This window comes from Amblyomma maculatum, chromosome 6, assembly GCF_055883805.1.
Source record: "Amblyomma maculatum isolate TAMU_Amacu chromosome 6, ASM5588380v1, whole genome shotgun sequence".
NCBI lineage: Eukaryota > Metazoa > Arthropoda > Arachnida > Ixodida > Ixodidae > Amblyomma > Amblyomma maculatum.
Genome location: NC_139349.1, coordinates 77,683,146 through 77,709,473, shown reverse-complemented (window position 1 = coordinate 77,709,473; position 26,328 = coordinate 77,683,146). Strand labels below are relative to the sequence as shown.

The following is a 26,328-nucleotide window of genomic DNA, read 5'->3' as shown; positions in this document are numbered from 1 at the left end:
AGTAGACAAACAAGGAATTATTTTGATGAAAAGGTGTTACGAATGTTGTATTTTGCATTTACTCCGCCCCGCCGAGGTGGAGCAGCGGTAAGACGCTCGACTACTGTGCCGGAGTCCCCGGGTTCGAACCCGACCGTGGCGGCTGCGTTTCGATGGAGGCGAAACGAAGTGGCGTCCGTGTGCTGTGCGATGTCAGCGCACGTTAAAGATCCCCAGGTGGTCGAAATATTTCGTAGCCTTCCACTACGGCTCCTCCTCTCTTTCCTCTTTCACTCCCACCTTCTTCCCTTCCCTTACGGCGCGGTTCAGGTGTCCACAGAGAAAAGTGTGACGATACTGAACCAATTATTATTATTATTATTTACTCCCCCAACATCGGCTGTTATGTTCAATAGGTACTTTTGAAGGGTTTTAGGTCACATATCTTGAGCCAGTAAGGAGGTTACAAAAACTAGCCTTTATAAATGCTTACGTAATACAATTATGATCACTTAAGCAAGGTATCGTTTCATAAATTACGGGTATTTGCCCCTTTTATAGACTACGTGAATTAAAGATCGCCTTCACTGTGAAAACTGGCCTGGTAAACAATCATCATTATTTTGCTGTTCATTCCGCACCACCTTAAATGCTATGGCCGGTAACTTTATTTGCCTTCAACAACATGTGCAGGGATCGGCGACTTCAATTTATACTCGTAAGCATTTAAAAATAGCTTGCCATTGTGACTGAAAACCTCACACAGTTTTTCCAGTGTGTTATTGAAGAGTCTTGATATAACCTTTTTTCACAACCCCAACAATGTTTTCTACAGAGATAACATCTTTCAGTTATAACAAAGTTGAGTCGTCCATTTATATATATGTAGTGCTGTTTTTGTACTGGTCCCATATAAGATATTATCGACGACTTGTGTTTTGAGTTTGTTTACTTGCATTCAGTACAAATGCCTGTTTACCTTCACGTCTGTATTGGACTCATCTGCTTGCCATCGGCCACAGGTCCATTTTTGTATGAAAAAGCAAATCAGCTTCGAATTGAATCGATTTGGAAGGGATACGAGTTTCTGCGTGAGCTTATATTACTGTATATGACAATGCGGTATGGTCATGCGTGCATACTGGAATAAAGTTTAGTGAACGTCCCAGTTTTGCTGCTTTGAATACAAACATTACGGTAAGCATTACGATGGTAAACACTACTTGTGTCGTGGATTCTCGCTGTGAAATGCGACTCAAGCGTACGGTCTTTATGTGACGTCACACAGCCGCTTCCGCTGGATGTCTGCCACTGACAAGTACTGATTCGAGACTGCGGTGCTGCTAGTACCACAGTGGGCTAGCTATGGGCTGTAGCGGCCATGCTCGTTCGTTAACTACACTTGGGCCCCGCCGCGGTGCTGCAGTGGTTAGACGCCCGACTACTATGCCGGAGTACCTGGGTTCGAACCCGACCTCGGCGGCTGCGTTTCGATGGAGGTGAAACGAAGAGGCGTCCGTGTGCTGTGCGATGTCAGCGCTCGTTAAAGGTTCCCAGGTGGTCGAAATTACTCCGTAGCCCTCCACTACGGCTTCTTCTTCTCTTTCCACTTTCACTCCCACCTTCCTTCCACCCTTCCCTTACGGCGCGATTGAGGTGTCCACAGAAAACAAGTGAGACAGTTACCTCGCCTTTCCCTTCCTCTAAATCAATAAATCAAATCAATCAATCAACTACACTTGGCAAAACGCTCTGCCTCGATGGCGAATGCCTGTTGGTGCGTCTTTTGCCGATCGCAATTCGGCGAGGTTGGCTTGTGGGGTATACAAATCCAAGGTGAATGCAAAATTTTAACCAGAGAACAGCATGATTTCATGCTGATGCTACTCTGTAAGTATAGCAGTGCACTCAGTAACAGGAATATTTAACCGCGCTTTAAACTCAAATCAGATTACTATAGGCATATTCCTTGACATTAGAAAGCATCCGACCCAGTTAACCACAACATTTTATTGCATAAACATGAGAATTATGAATTTCAAGGATCAGCCATCAATTATTTCTGTAGCTATTTAAATAGCCTTATACAATTCGTATAGATCTCCGACGAGATCACTAACAGGTGAGATGAAGACAGGTGTTCTACGAGAGTCAGTACTTGGCCTAGCAATTTTTTTTTTCATTTACGATTTCACCGGTTCCTGGGAATAGACAAGCAGTTCTGTATGCGGATGACTTGGTCCTACTAATATCACACCAGGCTGCTGTGCACTAAAGAAATCACTAAATCACTACGACAGGCACACGTTACGAATGTTACATTTTAGCGTTTTTTATAATCATTTAACATTTCGAAATGAATCCTTGGGTTTCACCTTTGCATCATACCTAACAAAAGACAGCATCCTTCAGAAAAGGGCTATCAAAATAATATTATCTGCTTCCAAAGCAACACCCTCCGTACCGCTATTTAAAGAATTAAATGTGATGCCCTCCAATATTGTCCGCGATTGTAAAACAGTCATTTTAGTTAACCGAATAATTCGAACGAACATCCCGGATCATTCGTCTATATTTGTAGTATATACATATTACAGTAGTCGGTATAAATAGATACTACCTCAGCAATAAATTTCAATTACCATACTAAACACATGATGGTTGCCCCTGAAGTGATTGCTTTATATTAACAATGTTTGTAATTGATCCATCACTAGCCATAGCGAAAAACCCAGATTACTTTCCAGCACCTTTGTTAATATTTTGTTTTGTGGAAATAAACATTCTCATTTTGAAAGAACTGAGCTCAAGAGACGCGGGCGGAGAAGAGGCGTATGTGTGCGTTTCTTGCCTCTTCGCCGTTCGTGACTTGTTCGTGCAACTATTTCTTTGCATCTATAATGAACCAACCAGCCCGACAGCTCTACTGAGCCAAAGTGCACGTGTGGCGGCGTGGACCAAAGTACAGAGGCTGCTAGATTCCGAGGAGTCTTGGCCGACCCCTAGATCTGGGCCTTCGGCCCCTTGACAGTTTTAATAAATGTTTACCAAAAAACCGAAGTACAGAGTCGATCACACTTCGCTCGCGCGGTGTTACGCAGAGAATATATTTAAAGCGCACTTCTAAAGCAGATACTGGCTTTCGCTTATAATGGTTGCGCTCGAGCGCAGCCGAATAGAGCTGTGAACAGCGCACGTGCAAGCTTCTTGCTTACTGGAAATAATACTCGGTAAGTTTTTACGTCATTTGCTTCGTAGCAGAAGGGTCGAGCGCTCGAGATCTATAGTGTGATTATCATACGTTATGCGCCGGGATGCATACGACTGCCGATGCCGATTTGCTACCAGAATCCACGCGCTATGACGTCACGAAATTGTTTCGCTTAATCAACTATCTGCGACTGCCTCACGGTTATGATGGTTTCTGAGTTTCTCAAGGACCTTACCTGTTTCATCTATACACACTGAAGAGCGTAACTGTGCGGGTATATCGTCGGACTGTGTCGTCATTCGATTTGTTTCTAATTGGGCAGATTCGAACTCGTGTATGTGTAATACTTGCAAATTAAAAAAAGAAATGCAGCAGAGAAGATCCTCATGCATGTAGGGAGCAAGGGTAGAAGGCTTCCAAATTCAAAAAAAAAAAAAAAATATGCAGCAGAGAAGATCCTCATGCATGTAGGGAGCAAGGGTAGAAGGCTTCCAAATTCAAAGAAATTAAGGGAGCTAACGGAATCGGCGCAGATTGATGGATCCTCCTGGAACATTTTTTTATAAGCTTGCACTTTTAGCACAAAGCACGAGTACTAACGCGCACAAAATTTACTGGATACCGCTTTCTTCGTGTGCCGTGTCTTCTTCCGTTCAAAAGGAGGTGCCAGCGGATAGCCGGTCTATTTCTAACATTACACGTACTGTAGGTGCTGCTTCGATGCCCAGACTGGATTCGCACCATCCACAAGACTTCAAGGTTTCGCAGAAAATTTATAAGTGTAATCGTGCGCGCAGCGTTACTCAGATAACACAGCCTCGCACGTTTAATTACGAACACCGTCGCCACAAACACGTAGACGACTGCGAAGCGTGTATCAGCTGCCGCTGCTGAGGGAGACATCTCGAAAAACGATCGAAGGTTTATATCACCCAATTGCTAACATATTTTTTGTCTTGCTTCGAAGTGCCGATCGCACGCAAGGTCGCTGTCAAGATTTTTAAGCTCCGTCGATCGGTTTTCTCTCTAAGCAACTTCGTGCGCTTGCAGTGCGAGACGATTGCATTCGGCGAACGCTGGAGGGCTCGATGTTTTCGTATTTAGTAAAACGAGCTTTTGAGCAAGTCGGCAGCTTAGCTTCGAAATAACTGCAGCTTAAAGAAAAACACTGACACAGGAAGAAAACACTCGTGTTGTGTGCAAGGCCTGTCCATCTTGCGCAGCCGCACTTTGGCATGATGACGTCATGCGGAGGGAGATACGAATGGTATATCTTAGCCCCCACTGGTCCGTTTCGTATCTGGAAATGGCAGCACATATACCTGAAGTCCTTGTCAGTGATGCCTGTAAAAACTATGGGTGGAGATCATGACACGCTTGATGGCTTCGCGAAGACGGGTCTCCGGGCAGCACCATTGACCTTTCACGCGGCCGGGCCTCCACGACCGCGCCCTCACGTAAAAAATCACGCGTGCAGGCCCAGTTTTCAATAAAACCGCGTTTAACACGTTGTAAACACGTGCTCGTTGAACACTTTGCCAGTGCCCGTTTCATGCTTGCGCCGGCCGTCGCATGAGCTGTCAGGTTGGCATTGTGTCGCATTGGCAGAATGGTGAAGCGGCCCGCGCCGCAGCGAGCACTGGCGGTTGGTCAGTGTTTTAGAGTGCGTAAAGTGCACTGTGGACATATCGCTTAGCGGTTTGCGGTTTGACGCTTTCTGTTCAAGAAGGACTGCGATGCGTTTTAGGCGCTTGCAGACCCGCGAATTTGGTTTCATGTGCCAGTAAGCTCACATAACCACGGAAAATATGCTTGACCATACAAGTGGTGTCATTGAATGTTCAACGCTATCACGTTAAGCCGTCGGTGTCTGTATACGTGTGTGTGTCGTTTCTAAGACTGCGAAAACCTCATCGGTGCCGTGGTAGAAAGCCACTTTGAATAAACTCCAATAGCGAAAGCGAGTCTAGTCTTAAAAAAGAAGAAGAAAAAAAAAAAAAGAGACTAAGGTGGGATAATGGAGAGAAACGAGAAAGGTACGGTAACAAAATCTTATATAACGGCACAGTTATGAATCTGTTTGGTGCCGGAATGCTGGCGCAGTAACCAGTAGTCCAAACTGACGCTTCCGACAGCGCCAAGTGACGACCACGTCGCGAGCCAACAGTCCGTCCCTCGCTATTGTCCGGCTGCCTCGTTTCACGCACGACAGCACTAGGGTTGAGCTGAGATGAGAACTTTATTTTCCACAGATGTACGAGGCCCCCTCCCCGCCTCCAGCACGCAGTCCTAAGGGACGGGGACCGGGACATCCACGACTAAAGACAGGCGAAGTTATACAGTGTTTCTTCGCGGCTTCAGCCGCCAGGCAGATACTTGCTGCTAGCGGGCAGGGCACTCACTTCGCAGCAGCAGCTTCTAGGATTCTCCACTGTCTATGCTTTCCTTGACACCCGGGGAATCAAGGCATAGCAGATTATGTGAATATCGACAAGGTGCGTTTTACAGCGTATAGATCGAGGTGAGCGCTGTAAACATGCCTGCAATCTAAACATTAGATCGGAAGGAAAGCAGGGCCATAACTGGCAAACAGCACGTCGGCGCGGTGGCCGCTGCGACGTAGTGGCTTGTTTTGGGGGAGAGAGATTCTCTATGTTGTAAACACGAAGAAAGCTCGATCCCAGCGACCAACATCAGATAGCGCCGTCTTGCTGTGCTGCGCTTCAGCGGGGCTCTAAACAAGATTGCACACCTGCATACACTGTAAAACCGGCCGCGTCTATGTTCGTAGGAATAATGAAGGCCGTCGTTTTTGCCGCGTGCGTCACACAAACACAACGGGCCGAGTGGGGACCGCAGTCCTCCCTCCCTCCTTCCTCCTCCTTTCACACGCACAACCACCACCGACGATCGCAGGAAATTCTAATCGATGGCGAACGCTCGCAAGCAAGGTAGGTGACCGTAGTATAAGCTTGCGTCGGCCAAGGCCATCGCATGGCAGTCCGTCAGTGCTTTTCTTGTGCACAGAGCGAAGGAACGGCTGGCTTGTTTTTAACGCGTAACCGCGAAGGGAGAATTGCCGGTGCGGGAGGTGCGCTGTGATCCAGAATTGCGCTAGTTGGTCTCCTCTTGCAGTCCCCCGTATGTCAGGAGTTTACGTCAAAAAATGTTTCGACGTTATGATCGACACTTCACTGGGCGCACTGCCCGCTCACCTGCAGCGAGTAGCACATGACGAACTGGGAGAGACACCCGAGAAGAAATCAAAATCCCTGGCACAAATGAGGCGCCTCTTGGAAGGTGAGTAGCCGTGAGGGTGAAGTATGCTTCCTTAACTAACGTGATTTCAACTAACAATAAGTTAAGATAGTCGAATTTAAGAAATCGCACGCCGAACTGCCATTTATTTGTTGTCGTTTTGATGGATTTTATGGCGCGTAAGCGACTATGGTTGTCATTAATTCTCTACAAAGACACAATACGCCTTGTGTGTGCCGCGAGGGAGAAGTATGCTTCCTGAACTAACGTAACTTCAACTAAGATAGTCGAATTTAAGAAATCGCACGCCGTACTGCCTTTTATTTGTTGTTGTTTTGATGGATTTTATGGCGCGTAAGCGACTATGGTGGTCATTAATTCTCTACAAATACACAATACACCTTATGTGTGGCGCATAATGACCTTTTATTTTGGTTCGTTCTGGCTTGTTGGGTTAAACGTCCCAAAGCGACTCAGGCAATTGGAGGGATATCGTATTCGATGAAAACCAACTCGCCCAGTTTTCTGTTGCAGTCAGATAGACTTCGGATATCGAACAACAAGAAAAAAAAACACAACTACAGTGGTTCAGCGCTGCTGAACCGAATGTTGAGTGGTAGCTGTGTTGATATGACACAAGGCTTGAGTCAATGTTAAATTTATAGATTTCTTTCATGCTGTAACGATTACGAGCATAGCCTTGAGATCACTGTAGTAAAATGCCGCGCTTTATATATTTATTAGTAAAATTGCAAACTGCAGAAGAAAGGAAACGCGTAGTATCTTCCAGGCTTCTAGATGGACACCTAACCGTGTCTTAACGGAAGGGATGAAGGAGGGATTCAAAGAAAGGAAGAAAGAGGTGGCAAAGTGAATGGCTTGGAAGTTCCGAATAAGTTCTACCGCCTCTTTAACGTGCACAGACATCGCATCATCGGCAGCCATGGTCTAACGCGACCGCGGCTGTCGCGTTTCGATTGACTAAACACAAATGCATCCTCGCAACGCCGACCAGGGCACACCTTGAACGCTATCGCGTTAGAAATTTAGCAGACAGTTAAGCTCCGCTTTAAATGTGGAACGCGATAGCTCTAATCTTTCTTTCTTTCTTTCTTTCTTTCTTTCTTTCTTTCTTTCTTTCTTTCTTTCTTTCTTTCTTTCTTTCTTTCTTTCTTTCTTTCTTTCTTTCTTTCTTTCTGTCGTTCTTTCTACTTTCTACCCCTTCCATAACACACACACACACACACACACACACACACACACACACACACACACACACACACACACACACACACACACACACACACACACACACACACACACACACACACACACACACACACACACACACACACACACACACACACACACACACACACACACACACACACACACACACACACACACACACACACACACACACACACACACACACACACACACACACACACACACACACACACACACACACACACACACACACACACACACACACACACACACACACACACACACACACACACACACACACACACACACACACACACACACACACACACACACACACACACACACACACACACACACACACACACACACACACACACACACACACACACACACACACACACACACACACACACACACACACACACACACACACACACACACACACACACACACACACACACACACACACACACACACACACACACACACACACACACACACACACACACACACACACACACACACACACACACACACACACACACACACACACACACACACACACACACACACACACACACACACACACACACACACACACACACACACACACACACACACACACACACACACACACACACACACACACACACACACACACACACACACACACACACACACACACACACACACACACACACACACACACACACACACACACACACACACACACACACACACACACACACACACACACACACACACACACACACACACACACACACACACACACACACACACACACACACACACACACACACACACACACACACACACACACACACACACACACACACACACACACACACACACACACACACACACACACACACACACACACACAAATTAAGGCACGCGACACAAATAGGAGGGTAATTATTAAGCGACTAGACAAATTCATGCAATTGAACGCGGATTCGCAAAAGAACCCGCATAATTCTATTCAATAGCGCAATTTTGGCTGACATGTAAGAGTTCCTTCCCTGAAACTGCGGACATTTAAAAGCGTACTTGTGAAATTTTGCAGTGACATGCTATCACATTTATTACATCTGTTGGATGCCCATGGCCATGACATCCTCCAAGGCGGGGCGAATAATTTCTGAGTAACCGGTGCGTGAATCAGTGATTGACTGGTTTGACACCAGCGTGTAGGAAGACACGGTAATGGCTCCCCAGTCTGCGACGCACTCATCGTGCAGAGTGGTACTGGAAGGAAGGTGTCACCTTCTGGCTCCCGATTAGACAGAAGCTTGCCTACGAGCCTTGCTACTTGCCGTAAATCACGCTCCTTATACACAGTTTTCGCTCTGAACGTTCTGCTTATATTCCCTACCACTACGCCAGCGTGGAGCATTTATTCTCACATGCTCCACAGCCATCCGTTCTCCACACTAAGTGGCGGCCGTGGCTGGCCGTTGTAGCTCACGTCGACCAGCTGATGGTAGCCCGCTTAGCGAAATAACGTCTTGACCATCAATAACATCCTTATCTCCTCTTTCCCCTTCCCCCCTCCATAGTCGCGACGCAACAGTAGTGAGGAGGGGGGGAGTAAACGCGGTGACGCGTTTATATTTCCAGGTATTTGTAACGGGGGATTTTTTCTGCGGCATGGAATCGCAAACTGTGCCGTACCAATATACGGGAGGTTGCGAATAATTATAAATATAACTTCTCAGAAATGAGCACAGAAAATAACCAGCCCACATTTGATTCGAATTCAGTGATGGAACACTCGGTGCTCTGGTGTTTACCGATAGAGGCACTAGGAGGGTATCAATCAAATTCTAGGGGGCACTGCTTTGGACCACTAAAGTGCGATGGGACTAAAGCTTTTGTTTGGAACGCCGCTGATTCCAGCTAATTACTGCGTCATTATGCTGTGTGGTGCGGCGTTTGAGGAAGTGCCAAATGAAAGGCGCAGCACGGACGCCTGGATCGGACAACCGGCGCGGTCAGCTTCGTATATGCGTGAATCGCCTGATGATATCATTGGTCATGACTGGATATGACGTCATGACGACGTTAGTTCCGGTTATTTCAAGTGACCTGACGTGAAGTCAATCACGTCACGTCCGGTCATGGTAGATAACGTCACCAGGTGATGACATAAATATCTCGTATCTCGCGAAAAACTGACACTTCTCGCCTACACACGCACGCATGGACGGACCGTCATGAGCATATATGAAGTCCAGTACGTGAAATTCAGTACTTAGAGAATCCACACCTGAAGTTGTGGATTAATAATGGAAGATAATATGTAGGACTCCACGATGAACATTGAAGGCAAAAGAGAAGAGGAACACTGCCTTAATGAAGCATAGAACACCACTGGGATATCTGTGCTCTAACATGAGCACAATGGAAGGATTCAGTGGTTATGGCGTTGACATTTACGAGCACAACACACTGTTCTCGAAATAAGATATGCTACAAATATTAGAGGTTAACCGGATAAAGTTTGCGGATTGTATCTAGGTGGCCATGAAGAGACAATAAACGGCTCTAGAGGGGATCATGTGTTGATCGCTCTTTGAAGCTTGAGAAGCTCAGTGGGATATGTTATTCGAGTACAGACTAAACAAAATGAATGAGACATGTCGAGAAGCTGAAGTCTCCAGGTTCTTGCACAGTAAAAACGTGTGGCACGCAGGAGGAAAACGACTAGAAAGCTCACAGCAAGGTAAACAGGCGAAACCAAGAAAACTGAAATTACCATGTTTATAAATGACAGGTTCGCGAAATCAAGACTGCTAGATGGAGGCAAAATTGTAAATAAATTAATTGTTGTGTAAACGCAGGCTCGGAAAGTGCGAAATATGGAAGGAAGCTATGTATTATAATTCAAGGGGCAGTGTCTTGCTCTTTGAGGACAGAGCAGGTAGCCTTAGGACGAGAAAATGTAGAAGTTATAAATACTATGTTTGTATAGCACGCGAGAGCAGTGTATAAAGCATCTAGTAATATCTGGTAGGCTGTACGGCTGTACATTTAGATATATGAGCGGACACGTTCAGTTCTTCTCTGACTTTTAAGAACAGCGATGACAAACAACGTACCAGCAGTGGAGACTTACAAGAGAAGGCTACAGTATTTCTAGCTTGAAAGCAGAATGAAGAAAGAACTGTGGGGGTTTAGGCATGGCTTGAACTTAGTGATAGAGCGAAAGCTGTGAGTGTTGCAGCGAATTTTTCTGCGGACACCTGGATTTAATTTGCCGCCGTCACAACGTTCGACCGAACCTTACCTTCTGTCCTAGTAACTTGCTGTTGTCGTTCGCCTCTACAAACTATCGAGTTATCGGTCTTCTTCTTCTTCTTGTAGTTGTTGTTGTTCTTTCCTGCTCCAACTCCTGGCCCAGCTCTCGGTCTATACCAGCTGATAGTTGCTAGGCAACGGCGCGACGCGCCGCGGAGCTTACGGTATGCGGCACACGGGGCCACGGTGCCACGCCGACGGCTTGAAAACCTAGCTCAGTGTAGCTTTCGCTACAAAACAACACTGTACATTCACTTAAGACGCACTTAAGTTTACCTTAAGAGTATGAGGCGACTGCATTAAAATGTCCCTATACGGTGGCGTAGAGATTTAATGGCGCATTTTCAGAGCCACCGCTACGCTTGCTTATATAGCAACATACTGCTTTTTGACCCCGTCGAACGAGCGTGGTTTAGGGATAGCGTTACCGGCTCGCGACCCATGGGTTAGAGGTTCAGTTCCACCGCTTGAAGACCCGTTTTCTTTTCGTTAGTGACTTCTGGTGCAGCATCTCGACCAATCAGGATTTTTCGGTCACGCCGAAGCCGGGTTTTCCGCCGAACGGCACCTCTAAAACCGTCGCATTAATATTGATACGTGGTAAGGTAAGGCCGAGAGATTAGTCCAAGATGACACCGCACACAGCACACATAAACACAGTAGCGTCAACCGGGCACCAACCGACACTGCTCGAACGTCGTCTTCACCAAAACTCACGAGATTCTTCTTCTTCCGTCCTTATGCAGTTATCAGTGCATGCACCGCTTAATGTAACACACTGTACAACATGCTAAACAGAACAAAATAGGCAAGAACCTCAACAACGTTAATACTCAGAAAAACAAAAAAAAATTCTAGAGAGTGGGGAGGGGGTACTTGAGCTTCCTTACGTCCCTCATTGCGAAAGCTTTTCTTTCCTGTTGCTGGTCTGTTTGTGCGCCTGTACCTACACTTCTAATGCATTGTGCTGTATATGGAGTTCTGCCAACGCCTAGTGTGTTCAGACATGTCTCGGCATGCAGTGGCGCCGTCTAAATTGCGCTGTTATGACGTTAGACAGCATAACAATGACTATATGACTAACCATGACTAACTATGATTATGATTTGCCATGATTTTGACTATCCATGACTGTGACTATGATTAACCATGACTGCGGGCACTCGCCACCACCCCGATCCTAAGGGGATGCCAGTGAGATCTATCTATGGTGCTACCATGCCACCTTACTCATCGTGTCCCCCAGCGGCAACGGATCTCAACAGCAGGGAGGACGATGAGTTCCTGCTGCGCTTTCTACGGGTCCGGAAGTACGACGTGGACTCCGCTGTTCAAAGTGTCCGAAACTACTACAGAAATCGAGCCTCCAGCGGTTCGGTGTACGTCGAGTTCCTGCCCAGTAAAGTGCTGCCTACTGCTCGGAAACTTTATGTGGTGATGCCCCAGAAAGACGTCCATGGTCGCCCCATCTTCCTCTATCGGCCAGGCAAGTACAGTGGCTTAGATGATCGAGTAATAAGTGCTTCTACATCACCTTACCGTTGAACAGCATACAAAATCTGGCGAGAATTTTACTTTGGGGTAACAGAACTTTAGTACATGAACGTTAGACCACGTAGATCTACGGTTGGCATGCATATTCAACTGAACAGCCGTGAGAGTTTGACCTCCTTCTGGTAATCAGATTTGTAGCCTGTGTTAGCGGGTTTCAATCAGCGTTGTGCACGGATGGGCCAGTCGCGATGAAGCAAGATTTCAAGAGCGTTAGCGGACCCCACTCAGGTACCAGACAGTTACCTCTCACACGTGCTCAGTGCATATTGAAGACGCCCTTCGCATAGGTGAAACCGCATGTACAATAACATGTTAACCCGGAGTAAATATTTGCGCACAACGTCATTGGCTGGTTTTATTGAGCCTCTTCCTGAATAGTCTATTTCCTCACACATCACAGATGGTCAGCAGAATTCTCGCTAGAAGAGTTTGTGGAGGCTGCAGAGTGCTATGGGCTTGGGCAGGAAGTATGAAATATATTTTGCGCGGATCAGCTGAACTGCAGTGACTTGAATTTGTGGTTGGCCTTCTAATTTACATCGGCCGAGGTTTTTGCTAGATTTAGTTTATTCAGCGCCTTTAATCGCGCACCAGCTTTCGCTGCTGCTCCGCGGCGTCAATCAGAAGCCTGTTTCGACCACCGCGCCACCTACTCCAAGAGGCGGCCCGGCGCCGCCCGCAATGTACAGCGGATGAGGAGAGTTTTTAAACTGAAGCTGGTTCTAGTAAAGTTGTCAGAGCAGGGGTTCTCAATCGGTTCCGCGGAATCCACGGTTGCCACGAGCTGCTTTTGTGAGGTCCGCGAGCTCCCCACTAAACTGACTGTATGTTTTAGTGTATGGTTTCAGCTTTATTTATGCCATAGGGGAATCACTTCATGTATGAGCACCCCATGTGCAGAAGACTTCTAGTAGTATGACATCGTATCTATGTCACATAGTATCTATGTCAAACTCCGGGGCACACCGCCGTCAAAACATTCGAACGAACCTTCTGTCCTAGCAACTCACTGTTGTCCTTCGCCTCTACCAACTAGCGAGTTATCTGTCTCCTCCTCCTCCTCCTCCTCCTCCTCCTCCTCCTCCTCCTCCTCCTCCTCCTCCTCCTCCTCCTCCTCCTCCTCCTCCTCCTCCTCCTCCTCCTCCTCCTCCTCCTCCTCCTCCTCCTCCTCCTCCTCACGGACAGGCACGACGAAATGGCGAGACTCAATATTCAATATTGTTTTATAGCACACAGAGTACGTTACAGAAGGTGCTGAAAAGTCATCTGGATCCTTAGCCGCTACGGCTAGTGATGGATCTATTACAAACATTATTAATCATAAAACAATCACTGCAGGAGCAATGCTACAAACAACATGTATTTAGTTTAGTACGTGAACTTTGTTGCTAAGGTAGCACCTTTTTAGTGAGGACTCAAAGTTAGAGGTTTGTTTCAGATTACACGGAACATTATTCCATATTTTTGCTCCGATGAAAGATATTGAGCGCCGCCCGTATATATTGTGAGCTATGGGTAAATTAAAATTCTTATCCTGTGCCTGCCTAATGTCTTGTTTGGAGCGATGATAATAGAAGAAGGATGTGGAGTGTTCGTGTTAATTATTCTGTGAACTAAAATGATTGTTTTGTAATCGCGAACGGTGTTGGAAGGCATTATATTTAATTCGTTAAACAACGGTTTGGACGGTGTTGCTTTGGAAGCGGATAATATTATTCTGATAGCTTTTCTGAAGGATTCTGACTTTTTTTAGGCATGATGCAAATGTGAAACTCCAGTATTCAATACAGTATGTTAAATGACTGTGAAAACGGTGAGACATATATCATTCGTAATGTGTGCTTGTTAACTGCTGTTGTGCTTTAATTAGTGCATAACAGCCAGTAGGTAATTTTTAGCACAGGTATGTGAGGTGCCCAGTCTAGTGTTTTATTAAGAGCTACTCCTAAGTATTTATCTCTTCTAACCCTTTCAATGGGTACTTCATCGAGATGGAGGTGGCATGTTACTGGGGTGGACTTGCGACGGGAGGCAAAGGCATTAAAGTTTTTTTTAGCATTTAGTGCTAGTTTGTTACTACTGAACCACGTTACCGGTCTGTGAAGGCTAATATTGGCTAGCGACTCGGCATCGTCTTTTGACTGGTGTGATATTAGTAGCATTGTGTCATCCGCATACAGGAATGCTTTGCCATGCTCAATGTGACTGGTGAAATTCTTAATAAAAAGGAAAAAAAAAGTATAGGGCCAAGTACAGACCCTTGCGGAACACCTGTTTTTATCTCACCCATTGCAGATCTTTGGTTGGAGATCTGTACGAATTGCATGCGGTTAGTAAAATAGCTACGAAAAAAAATTGCTGGCCAATCCTTGAAATACATAATTCGCAAGTTTCTCTAATAAAATTTTACGGTTAACAGAGTCAAATGCTTTTCTAAAGTCAAGAAATATGCCTATAGTAATTTTGTTTGAATTTAAAGCGTGGTTGACTCTTTCTGTTACTGAGTGTATTGCTGTGCCTGTACCTCTGCAGAAACCATGCTGTTCTCGGGCTAAGAGTCTGTATTTCTCAATAAAGTCCAGCATTCTCTTAGCTATTAGTTTTTCAGAGATTGTGTTAATGAAACTCTGTGTAGTAATCGGGCGGTAATTTTTAATATCTTTGGGATTGATATTTTTGTAGATAGGCGAAACTCTCCCGATCTTGACAATTTCTGGATTAGCTCCCGATAAAATGTCTGATTAAATATTTTTTCTAGTGGGAGGCATAAAATGTGAATGTTATCCTTGATTATGTTCGTCAATATCTCATCATGACCCATACCTTTATTTGGGGACATCTGGCGGACTGCACTAATAATTTCAGACATTGTTACTTCAATGTAACCAAATGTATTGGTGCACGGAGTAGGTAGAACAGTGCAATAATTAATTTGCAAGGTGGCAGCTATGGTATCATCTATATTAAGGAAGAAATGACTGAACATCGAAGCAAGACCCTCTAGGTCACAGTTGAAAACGCTTAGCTCTGGCAGAATACTGAATTGCCCAGTGAGCCATCTTCCTTCCCACATTTCAATAACATATTCTATACACCATACCCCTTTTTATATTTCGCAAAATGGTTCCGATAATTAACAGTCTAGTTTTAGAGCGTTGCCATTGTCGCCTGACGTACTTGAGCGGAAGCTGGTACGTTTGCGGAAGAAATAATTCTGGCATAAGATGAAAGAAGCAGGAATTATTGATTTTTGGATGGGAACCTTTTAAAACGGAAAGTCTTGTAAAACGGAACGAGTGCCGCTCCTACTGACCTCGAATAATGTTCTTTTTCCCCTCCTCTTCTCTTCGGTAGGGCTTTGGATACCCGACGAAGTGCCCCACGTGGATCTTCACCGGGCCGGCCTCATCTGCCTCGAACACATGGCGCTCGATCCTGTGGCACAGACTCTGGGTATTGTGCTCCTCTTAGACTTCGGCGGGTTCACTGTTGAGAAGCTCTGGAACCTGGACGTCGGCCTTCTGAGGAAAGCCTTCGAATACATTCAGGTTGACAGCGATCCTTGTTCTTGATTACGAGATGTGACAGTGCGATATCTTCCTTGCATTGACTCGAGTGCCGAGTGATGGTTTGGAAACTGACTTCTGGTGTAACTCATTGAAACGGGAGCGAGGTAGGGTTTAAAGAAGCGAAAAAATAACAAAGGGGATTAAAGGAATGACGTGTTCTCAAGCATAGAGTGTATTTTACACCTTGAGGAAATTAAACACACCTCCATATTCCTAATTTTTATGTATGATATTATTGTGGCTGTTGTGTTATTCGGCGTACACAGGCAAATGATCTGCACCTGTATTTTTGTTTATATCAGCAGGGAATAAAAGCGTACAAATGTGTAACTACTGCGGTATTACAAATCTAATCCGCATCAGAGGATTCTCCTAAAACGTTGCACCAATACCGTTCTCACTTCAAATTCCTGATCAATTCGATCTCGCCTTAGCATTTCCTAACTGCTCTGCGTGGTAAATTTACTTGGTAGAATCACTGCCTCATATATAGACACTGATGCTGAGTTTGATTCCTGGGTCAGGATACATTTTTCAAGTACGTCGTAAACCTTTTATCTATAGCTGTATAAACTGTTTTGGTAGATGTCACTGAGACTTTGATTGCTTCCTTATTGTAGATCCACATCATTTAGTGTATTTCCCTATAGAAGCTCATTTAGGTGACCGCGCGTCATGACATGCTTCCTCCACGCAGAGGGTTTTTTCTTCTCTTCTGTCTGTGATTAAGATAAAAAGGAAGTGGTAGTGAGTGTGGGAATTGCTGCAAAGCATACGTCCTAACGAAACAAAAGCTTTCCTCCGCGAACGTATATGAAGTGACGACATCAAGTGACAGTGCGCATTTTTTTTTCCGATTTCAGGACTGCATGCCGATGCGGATGAAGGCCGTACACATCGTAAGACAATCGTATGCGTTCGATATGCTTTTTGCACTCGTCAGGCCCTTCGTGAAAGCCAAGATAGTCAAGAGGGTAAGTAACCGCTTACAGTGTGCCGTGAAGACAAGACGTGGGCTCTGAAGGTATCACGACCCATCGAGGAAGCGCGAAACGAACCTTACACAGCCCACGTGCGCATCGCATTCAAACGCTGCATTGGAAATGCGTTGGTTTGGGAAGGACGTTTTCTACCTGCCGGTTTTGTGCGTCATATTTCGTGCTGCTTCCTCTTTCGGCTTGAGCAGCAATGCTGCGTGCAAACAACGAACGATTAATTTGCTGTTACACACGGGTGGCTAATACGCCCTTATTGGCCGCACATGGAGGAAATAGGTGCCGGATGTTTGCGCCAACGAGACTATTGGAGCAGCCTGACGCGGAGCTTGGTCACGCTGACCAAGTGCATAAGAGGAGGGGGCATTGACGCGTGTATAGCTAAAGCCCAGGGGTTCTCCACAGTAGCATTTGCGCTCTACGGTTACAACGTGGTCTCAAAGACGTTCTTTCGGGAGTTTATGTTTATTGACAGAGTGTAAAGAAGTCGACGGTTGCAAAGCGTGACCCCAGCCTTTTTACCCGCACTAAAAGAAAACACAAATAAAAAAAAAGAAGAGAGAGAGAGAGAGAGAGAGAGAGAGAGAGAGAGAGAGAGAGAGAGAGAGAGAGAGAGAGAGAGTATATGGGAGCTGATGATGCCATACCATTATATATAGCCGACGACGAACCGTTTAATGCGATGATCTGCACGAGTTTTGCTGAAAGGTGGATAACGCTGTGAATGTAATGCTGTGACGTTCAATAATAGAGGCTTTATGGCTGTAAGATAAAAACAAAGATGTGCAACATAAGCTCAGTAATAAAAATTCTTGTGCGAACACAGGTTCGCTCCGTTAGCCCTCTTCACTCGCAGAATTAATTACACGCAAATGTTCTGTCTCTATCTCGGTTACTTCTGGATGCAGCATATATAGTTGGACCTTTTTGAGACAAGAGAAGGCGCGTTGGCTTGATGTGAGCCCAGACAGCCGAAATTGATGCAGATGATTCTTTTCAAAATGAACGCATTCGATCGTATAATATACATGATCTTTTTTTTTTTTTTAATTTTTGATGGCATAAATTTCAACATTGTCAAGTCAAGTATAACTGTGCTCTTGTGAGCGACATGTGCATGCATGGGGAAGACGAAATTATGTCGGAAACTTAGGTGTGGCTTGAACCTATTTACACTAGCGAAAGGTTTGCTAAACATGGTTTGCATGATTGAGCAATGTTGTACGTGGCACAATGAAGGGCGGGGGGGGGGGGGGGGGGGGGGGGCTCAAGTTAAGAGAAGACGCGATAGCGCCTTTACCATCGCCTTTTTATTCCGCGATTTCGTGTACATTTTTGTTTAGGTTGATTTTTGGTGAAATGATGGCTCACTGCCTGTCTTTTCGGTGAACACCTACACTTAAATTTGGCCAAGGTCTTTTAACAGGGTGGAAAGTTGGGGTGGATGATGCATGATCCTGTGGATGAAAACAGCGCTAACACGAGACGAAGGAGAGAGAGAGAGAGAGAGGGGGGACATGACGCAGCGGCCAAACCATGTAGCTGAGCTGCTTTAACGGTTATGGAAGTCCTAAACATTAGGGAGGATGGACAAAAATTCTTACTTTATGAGGGTTTCAAGCGTGAGGATTGCATAACGAGCCATACAGTGTGGCTTTGAAGCAAATCTCCGGACTCTAAACATTTGACGAGGACTGTACCTCAAGTTGCATGCATTTAAACCGAGGTGTCGAACACGGCTCCCAAAGACCGCGTGATGTCTACGTGGAATACGCAACAATATGGCCCCGAATATAATACTGGCTGAGAGGACTTTAAATACATCTTGAAACCCTTACTCGAAAACATTTCATCTGCGGGACTAGAATGATTTCGCATTTGTTTCCGCAAGTAGTCTTGAATGTCACTGCCGACTTCTTTTTTTTTTGCCTAGTGTGACCAGGTTCTTTGCAAAAAAAAAAAAAAAAATGAATGTCATGTCGGCTTTCCCAAGTGAACGCTTCTTTACTAAGGGATATAACGCTTTCCTTTTGCGTAGGTGAGGCTCCACGGCGAAAATTTCGAGCGGTTACACGAAGAGATTTCTCCCGAGGCGCTGCCCCAAGAATACAGTGGTGATGGACCACCACTCGACAGCGAAGCATTTTGGAATGAGGTGGAAGCCAACGAACCACACTTTGCGAAAGAAAACCGCTTCGGCTGTTGCGCAAACGGCCCTGAAGAGCTGCCTGAAGACAGTGAGCAACCGCAGGAATGCACTTCGTTGTGACGAAAAGGGGACGACAGAACGCGGAAGAGTAGTGCATCCTGATATGTGCAAATTCATTATCGCGGAAATCATGCAACGAAGTTATAATACAAGACATCAGAACTCATTGTTCTCCATTTCCTACGTTGATTTGAATTCCTGGCCTTCACTTGTTTTGCTGCTGCATCAGAATGGCTGCCGTGATTGTCACCGGTAAGTGTTTCTTCACGCTAGCTTTTACAGCTAGACTAATGGGAAAGCCATAGCTACAGGCCTATTCCGGAAGCTGCTGTGGCCCACTTCAGGCCGACCTCCATGGAGCGAAAAACATTCGAATAACGCGAGAACTTCGTCCGGCGGCGCGAAAACCTGCTGTTCGCGCCCGGTCTAGCATGGTCAGATATTTTCACCCGGCGGCCGCCGCTTTACAGCGTCCGGTGGACGTAATCCAATCAGCGTGCAGAACTTCGCCTCGTAGCCCCGCCCTCTACAATGGCGCCCCCAACCGGCGGGCTTCGTTCTGTTGCGAGCACATTTTTGCAAATATTGTCAAAAGAAGCGTTTTATATGGCATGAATCGTCACGTTTCTGATGCAGCATAATGAAATCTAGGCTAGAATTTAGCACAAGTTCTTGCAGCGGCAGAGGGGTCGTTAAAAAAAAAAAAAAAAAGCTGCCGACGCCGAACGCAGACCAGTGGCTTCTCAGGTGAAGTGAATGAAAGCGTTTCCTTCCTGCAGTTATTCAGTGGCTCGCTCGTTGTAATCCAAACTATGTGCAGAATCCTTAGAATCACTGTTCTCGTGTCGGTTGGGATACGGAAGCATTTACAAGATACCAATGCGAGTGAATATGCACCGATGGTCTACACTGTCGTGGCTGGTTGCGGGGTGTCATCTCCCGTGCATAGCTGCCGCGGTAGTGTGCTCGAACAACGTTAAAACCAAGCTAAATGTACAGCTCCACTCAAATGTCTTGCAAGGCTAAAGAGAAGGAAAAGTTTACGAAGAATAAAAACAAACTTACGACAAAAGCTTTGAACGTAGTGGCCGGTGAAGCAGCGCATTGACTCATCTACTACCCAAACATACAGGCGCGCCACGGGATCACCGGTTCCGAGCTCAGAAATACATACCGAAGAAACATTTTTTCACTCCTCGCCCTACTTTTTTCTCTGCCACCATCCCTCCTCTCTAGTTCCAGTGAGTCAGTGATGACTGCGCTGCCCAAACGAAGACTAGTCCACTTGTCGAAACGTTGGCTCGGCTTGCGAACCGAGGCTCCCCCTCTACTCTTGTTCAGTGCTCTTTCGTACTGTGTAGCCATCTGCTCCGCCGGGGTGGTGCAGTGGTAAGAGGCCCGAATACTGTGCCGGAGTACGTGGGTTCGAACCCGACCTCGGCGGCTGCGTTTCGATGGAGGCGAAACGAAGAGGCGTCGTGTGCTGTGCGATGTCAGCGCACGTTAAAGATCCCCAGGTGGTCGAAATTACTCCGTAGCACTCCACTACGGCTCCTCTTTCTCTCTTTCCACTTTCACTCCCATCTTCCTCCCTTCCCTTACGGCGCGGTTGCGGCGTCCACAGAAAAACAAGCGAGACAGTTACCGTGCCTTTCCCTTCCTATAAATAAATCAGTTTAAATCAGTTTTAGCCATCTTTATTCTCTCATTCTACTCTGATTTCAAACATACGATACACGATGCCGTAGCCTGTTGCTTTCTTTTTTTCTCTTTTTGCTTTTGTGATTTTGTGTAAGTGCTATCCCGTAGTATGTTGTAGCCGTTTCTTTTACGTTCGGTAGCCAGGACGCGTCTTTGCGATGGTAGAGTGTTTCAATATGCCAGCCGTGGGAGCGGCACCCTACGGACGGGCACACACTGCGCTTCTCGGTTCACCGGATGGCGGCGCGCCAGCGATTCGCTCCTTGAGAATACTGCTAAGATTTCGCAGCAGCGGGATGCGCTCGACTTTCATCCGGGAGATTATCGCAGTGAAAGTTCGCTCTTGGAGGTCGGCCTTTCAAGGCGAGTGACACCTCACAGCCGCCTTTCACTGCAGCAAGGTGATTTAACGCATGGTTAGTGCATCATATCACTTCTAGAAGAGGCCTTACGCTTTGGATCGGTGGTTAGAGCGTTCTACTGCTGAATCCACGGCCGCTGAATTAGATCATGGCAGCGGGGCCGCTTTTCGAAGGAGAAGAAAGGCAAGGCGCCTGTGCGCTGTGCGATGTCAGTTGCACGTTGAAGAAGGCCAGTCAGTCGAAATTCCCGGAGCCTTCCTCTACGGCGTCCCGCTTAGCCCGAATCCCTTTGGGATGTTGAACTCCACACACCTAATCAAACTTTTAGAAGATTTGATGGAGCGGGTGTGCCGGTCGGTTGGGCGGCTAACAGGCAATGGACGCGAGGCGCACGGGCACTCCATGCTGCGCCGGTAACTTGCTCGGCGTACACAGTCGAGCTCTGGGAAATGCTTTTCTGTACCCTACACTTTGAAAATATTCCCGCGTGTCGTAATTTGGGACCTACAGAAAAAGCGCCTTAGTGCTGTTATCGCCCGCTAGATGCTATGTAGCTAGAACTTAGACTGTGCTCACCTGCACCCAATACAGAGGGTGCAGGATCAGATTATCAGCAGCAGCATCCTCTCCACCAATTTAATTGAGCTATCTGTCATGTTCTTTCTGGTCCTTTTACCTTAGGTGAGCTGAACTCAGTGGCATATACAAACTGCTGGTGGCTAGAACGCATATTGCGCTCACCCGCACCCAACACAGAGGGTGCAGAATCAAATCAACAGCAGCAGCATCCTCTCCACCACTTTCATTGAGCTATCTGTCACTGCGTTCTTTCTGGTCCTTGTACCTCAACTGAACTCCGTGGCATGCACACAACAGCTAGTTGCTAGAACGCAGATGGTGATCACCCTCACCCAATACAGATGATGCAGGATTAGATCATCATCAGCATCCTCTCCCACCACTTTCATTGAGCTATTTGTTATTGTGTTCTTTTAGGTCTTTGTAACTCGGCTAAACTCAGTGGCATGCACACAACTGCTAGTCGCTAGAACGCAGACTGCGCTCACCCTCAGCCAATGCAGAGGGTGCAGGATAAAATCATCATCAGCAGCAGCCTCCTCCCCACCAATTTCATTGAGCTATCTGTCATTGTGTTCTCTCTGGGAGAGAGAGAGAGAGAAAACTATTTCAAAAAGAAAAAGAAAAGAGAAAGGAAAAAAGAAAAAAAAAAGGGGGGGGGGGGCAGTGAGTGGAGTCTTCATTTCAAGACCCCAGTGGCCTGGGCTGCCGCTCTTGCCTGAGTTACCAGCCTACGCTGAATCTCTAGATCATAGCATTGCAGAGTGGCCTCCCACTGCGCCTCCGAATGGTGCATGTTTATGTGTGGAGGTTTGGGGCCTGTGCTCCCCCATGTGACGTGGTAGGCGGTGGGCTGGTCGTTGCACCAAGGACATGTGTCTGTGTAGTGTTCTAGGAACATTATGTTGTATTGATGTAGGTTGGGGTAAGTGTTGATTTGGAGCTGTCTCCATTCCCGCATTTCTTGTGCATTTAGACCCCTGTGTGGAGGGAGATAAATCCTACGTTGTTCCCGTAGGTACTTAAGTCGCGCGCCGTACGTCGCTGGGACAGGAATGCTGGTTGTGAGATCGGGATTGGTGGCCGCTCGGTTTGTGTGACCTCGAGCTAGCCTATCCGCGACCTCATTACCTTCCAATCTGGTTCTTTTACCTTAGCTGAGCTGAACTCAGTGGCATGTACACAACTGCTGGTCGCTAGAACCCAGACTGCTCACCCTCACACAATACAGAGGGTGCAGGATGAGATTACCAGTAGAAGCATCCTCTCCACCATTTTCATTGAGCTATCTGCCATTGTGTTCTTTCTGGTCTTTGTACCTCAGCTGAACTCCGTGGCATGCACACAACTGCTAGTTGCTAGAACGCAGATGGCACTCACCCTCATCCAATACAGAGAATGCAGGATACCGCAGTACCCGGGTTCGAACCCGACCTCGGCGGCTGCGCTTCGATGGAGGCGAAACGAAGAGGCGTCCGTGTGCTGTGCGATGTCAGCGCACGTTAAAGATCCCCAGGTGGTCGAAATTACTCCGTAGCCCTCCACTTCGGCTCCTCTTTCTCTCTCTTTCCACTTTCACTCCCACCTTCCTCCCTTCCCTTATGGCGTGGTTGCGGTGTCCACAGAAAACAAGTGAGACAGTTACTGCGCCTTTCCCTTCCTATAAATAAATCAGATCAGCAGCAGCATCCTCCATCACTTTCATTGAGCTATCTGTCATTGTGTTTTTTCTGGTCCTTGTACCTCAGCTGAACTCCGTGGCATGCACACAACTGCTGGTCGCTAGAACTTAGACTGCGGTCACCCTCATCCAATACAGAAGGTGCAGGATGAGATCATCATCAGCAACAGCATCCTCTTCACTAATTTCATTGAGCTATCTGTCATTGGTTCTTTCTGGTCCTTTTACCATAACTGGGCTGAACTCAGCATACAAATGACTGCTGGTTGCTAGGACGCAGACTGCGCAAACCGTCACCCAATATAGAGGGTGCAGGGTCAGATTATCAGCAACAGCATCCTCTCTACCACTTTCATTGAGCTGTCTGTCATTGTATTCTTTCTACTCCTTGTACCTATGCTGAACTCAGTTACATGCACGCAATTTATGGTCATTCAGTGCAGATAGGTTCATTTTCTGCATGTGAGTCGGTCTGTCGCGCCTTTATTTCATGTACGCAATCTATTTACCGCATCCACCTTAAAGTAGATATGAATCTGCGCCCAAGTTCATACAGGAATCTTGTAGCATAAAAAAAGGTCTGTTATAGGCCATCATATATTAGAAATCGATGAAATTCTATGATGTCACTGAAACTTCGACTATTTGAATGAAAAACAATCCCACATGTTTCATGTTTTCCTGTCCAAACACGCAACTAGTAATCAATTGGAACTGCATCTCTAAAATTCTGACTGGCCGCAAGGTACCCTACCTCTGGTTCAAAACTGTCACGACCGTCATGAAAAGTATATTAAAGAACAGAACAAGTGTGGCAAATACTGCGCCTTTACTTTCCTGTGAACCAGTTATTCAAATAATTACCTAATTAACTTATTGGCCTAATTATTTTCTCGAACACATTACATCACCCTCTATCGAATGACACCACTCATTAACCTCTACCACTTCTCAATTACAACTGCTGCGGACACGATTGTGCGAACACGTTCTGCGGACACGGTCTGCGGACAGAAATCTGTGAACATAGCGAAGTAATGCTTTTGCATTAAAAACCCCCAATCTACCCCCCCCCCCCCCCCCTCCTTCCTGCCCAACACTTCCCGGGAGGACTGGGAGGCAGTCGTGCTCGGCTGCTCTGACCTGCCGGCGCAACGAGCTTTGGTCAAGCTGGCTCGGGCCGCAACCGACGCCAATGGGCTTTCGTAAGAGGGAGACCACCCAGTAATTGTAACAGACGGCCCCTTAAGAACCGCTAAAAATAAATGGTTTCCATCATTGAGTACTATCGCTTGTCTGTGAGATAGAGTAGTCGCCTGAGCACATAATAATGACAAAATAGAGAACCGAACCTGGAAAACTAACATAAGATTCTATTTAAGATCGTCACTAACGATATTGACACACGCACCCCGAGAAACTATTCACCTCTCGACAGATATGTCTTTTTTAAATAGGTGGGAGTGAAAGAAAGGCACTTCAAGTCAAAAAGCCCTTTCAGCTATGGCGCTGACGGCCTAGCAGCCCTGTCTGCAACCTCTGAGCAGCCGTAGAAATGCAGTTTTTTGTGATTAAAGCGGGCGGTGCGAACGCAAAAGTTTCGGTTTGTGGAGTTTAACGTCCCAAAGCAACTAAGGCTATGGAGACGCCGTAGTGGAGGTCTCCAGAAATTGCTACCACCTGGGATTTCTTAACGTGCACTGACATCGCACAGCACACGGGTGCTTAACTTTTCGCCTCTATCGAAAAGCGGCCGCCGAGGCCGGGATTCGATCCCGCATCCTTGGGCACAGTAGTAGAGCGCCCTATTACCACCCTGCACCACCCCGGCGGGGTGCGAACGCAAAAGTGTGACGTTCTTCTGTCGCATGTCTGTAAGGATATTGATTGATACACATGCTTAATTCATGTGAGAGATCCGCTTTCATCACCGCAAAATATGTATGAAGCACAATGAATAGAAAGTCAATACAGTGTAAATATATTTGTAATGCAACAGTCTGACGATATAAAAAGAAAGAAGAAATTATTCAAACGTATGCAGAGAACAATTGTTGTTGAAACTCAATTAACGGGGCACATTTCACGCTGGGAAAGGGCAACGCAAGTGCGTTGCACATGTATAACAAAATTTTATAGAAAGGTAATAAAACAAGAAACATTTACATGGCTTCGTACGGCCATTAAAACATTTATTTTAGCAATTTATTTGCTTATCGGATGAATTAATTTCTCCAGTAGGATTATAGGGAGTTGTACTTTTGCGGAAACCATATTATGAAGCATTTAGTAAATCACAATTTGTGGAGGAAAAATAGATTCTCGTATGTATAATATTTCTAAACATACTTTTTACGACAAATTGAACCGGTCACTGGAAGGAATCCATATTACTTCCATGAGCTGTTATTGCTTGTACGGAGATCTAACGAAATTAGTTTTCGTGACATGAATCTTGCTAGGTTTTAGTGTTTAATTCAAGTGAAAAGCAGTATCTATTTGAGTCGGTCGCAGTTTTGCTGAAAGAATGAAAGAGGAATAGACAAGGTGGTGTCGGCATACAAGTGCTGTAGTCGAAAAAACACAAAGCTCCTGGATGACGGCAACTGCATGTGTCGTTTAACGCCAACAACCAACATGCTCTACGATGTTCCCATCTACTTTAGTTCGATCTTAGTA

At 46.2% G+C, this 26,328-nt stretch overlaps 1 protein-coding gene across 1 annotated transcript; it reads left to right on the top strand.

Annotated features, from left to right (window-relative positions):
• Positions 1-6,099: 6,099 nt before the first annotated feature.
• LOC146186057 (alpha-tocopherol transfer protein-like) lies at positions 6,100-19,670 on the top strand. Its single transcript, XM_084605618.1, has 5 exons — positions 6,100-6,490; positions 12,246-12,485; positions 15,908-16,101; positions 16,986-17,096; positions 19,156-19,670. Exons 1-5 carry the CDS (start codon positions 6,334-6,336, stop codon positions 19,384-19,386), a joined length of 933 nt encoding a protein of 310 aa, XP_084461744.1. The 5' UTR covers positions 6,100-6,333; the 3' UTR covers positions 19,387-19,670.
• The last annotated feature ends 6,658 nt before the right edge of the window (positions 19,671-26,328 follow it).

What these genes read in the sequence shown, in the direction of transcription:
- LOC146186057 (XM_084605618.1), top strand. Translation starts at nt 6,334, where the DNA reads ATGTCAGGAGTTTACGTCAAAAAATGTTTCGACGTTATGATCGACACT. An exon ending in AATGAGGCGCCTCTTGGAAG is followed by an intron (nt 6,491 to 12,245) that starts GTGAGTAGCCGT and finishes CGTGTCCCCCAG; the next exon opens with CGGCAACGGATCTCAACAGC. An exon ending in CATCTTCCTCTATCGGCCAG is followed by an intron (nt 12,486 to 15,907) that starts GCAAGTACAGTG and finishes TCTCTTCGGTAG; the next exon opens with GGCTTTGGATACCCGACGAA.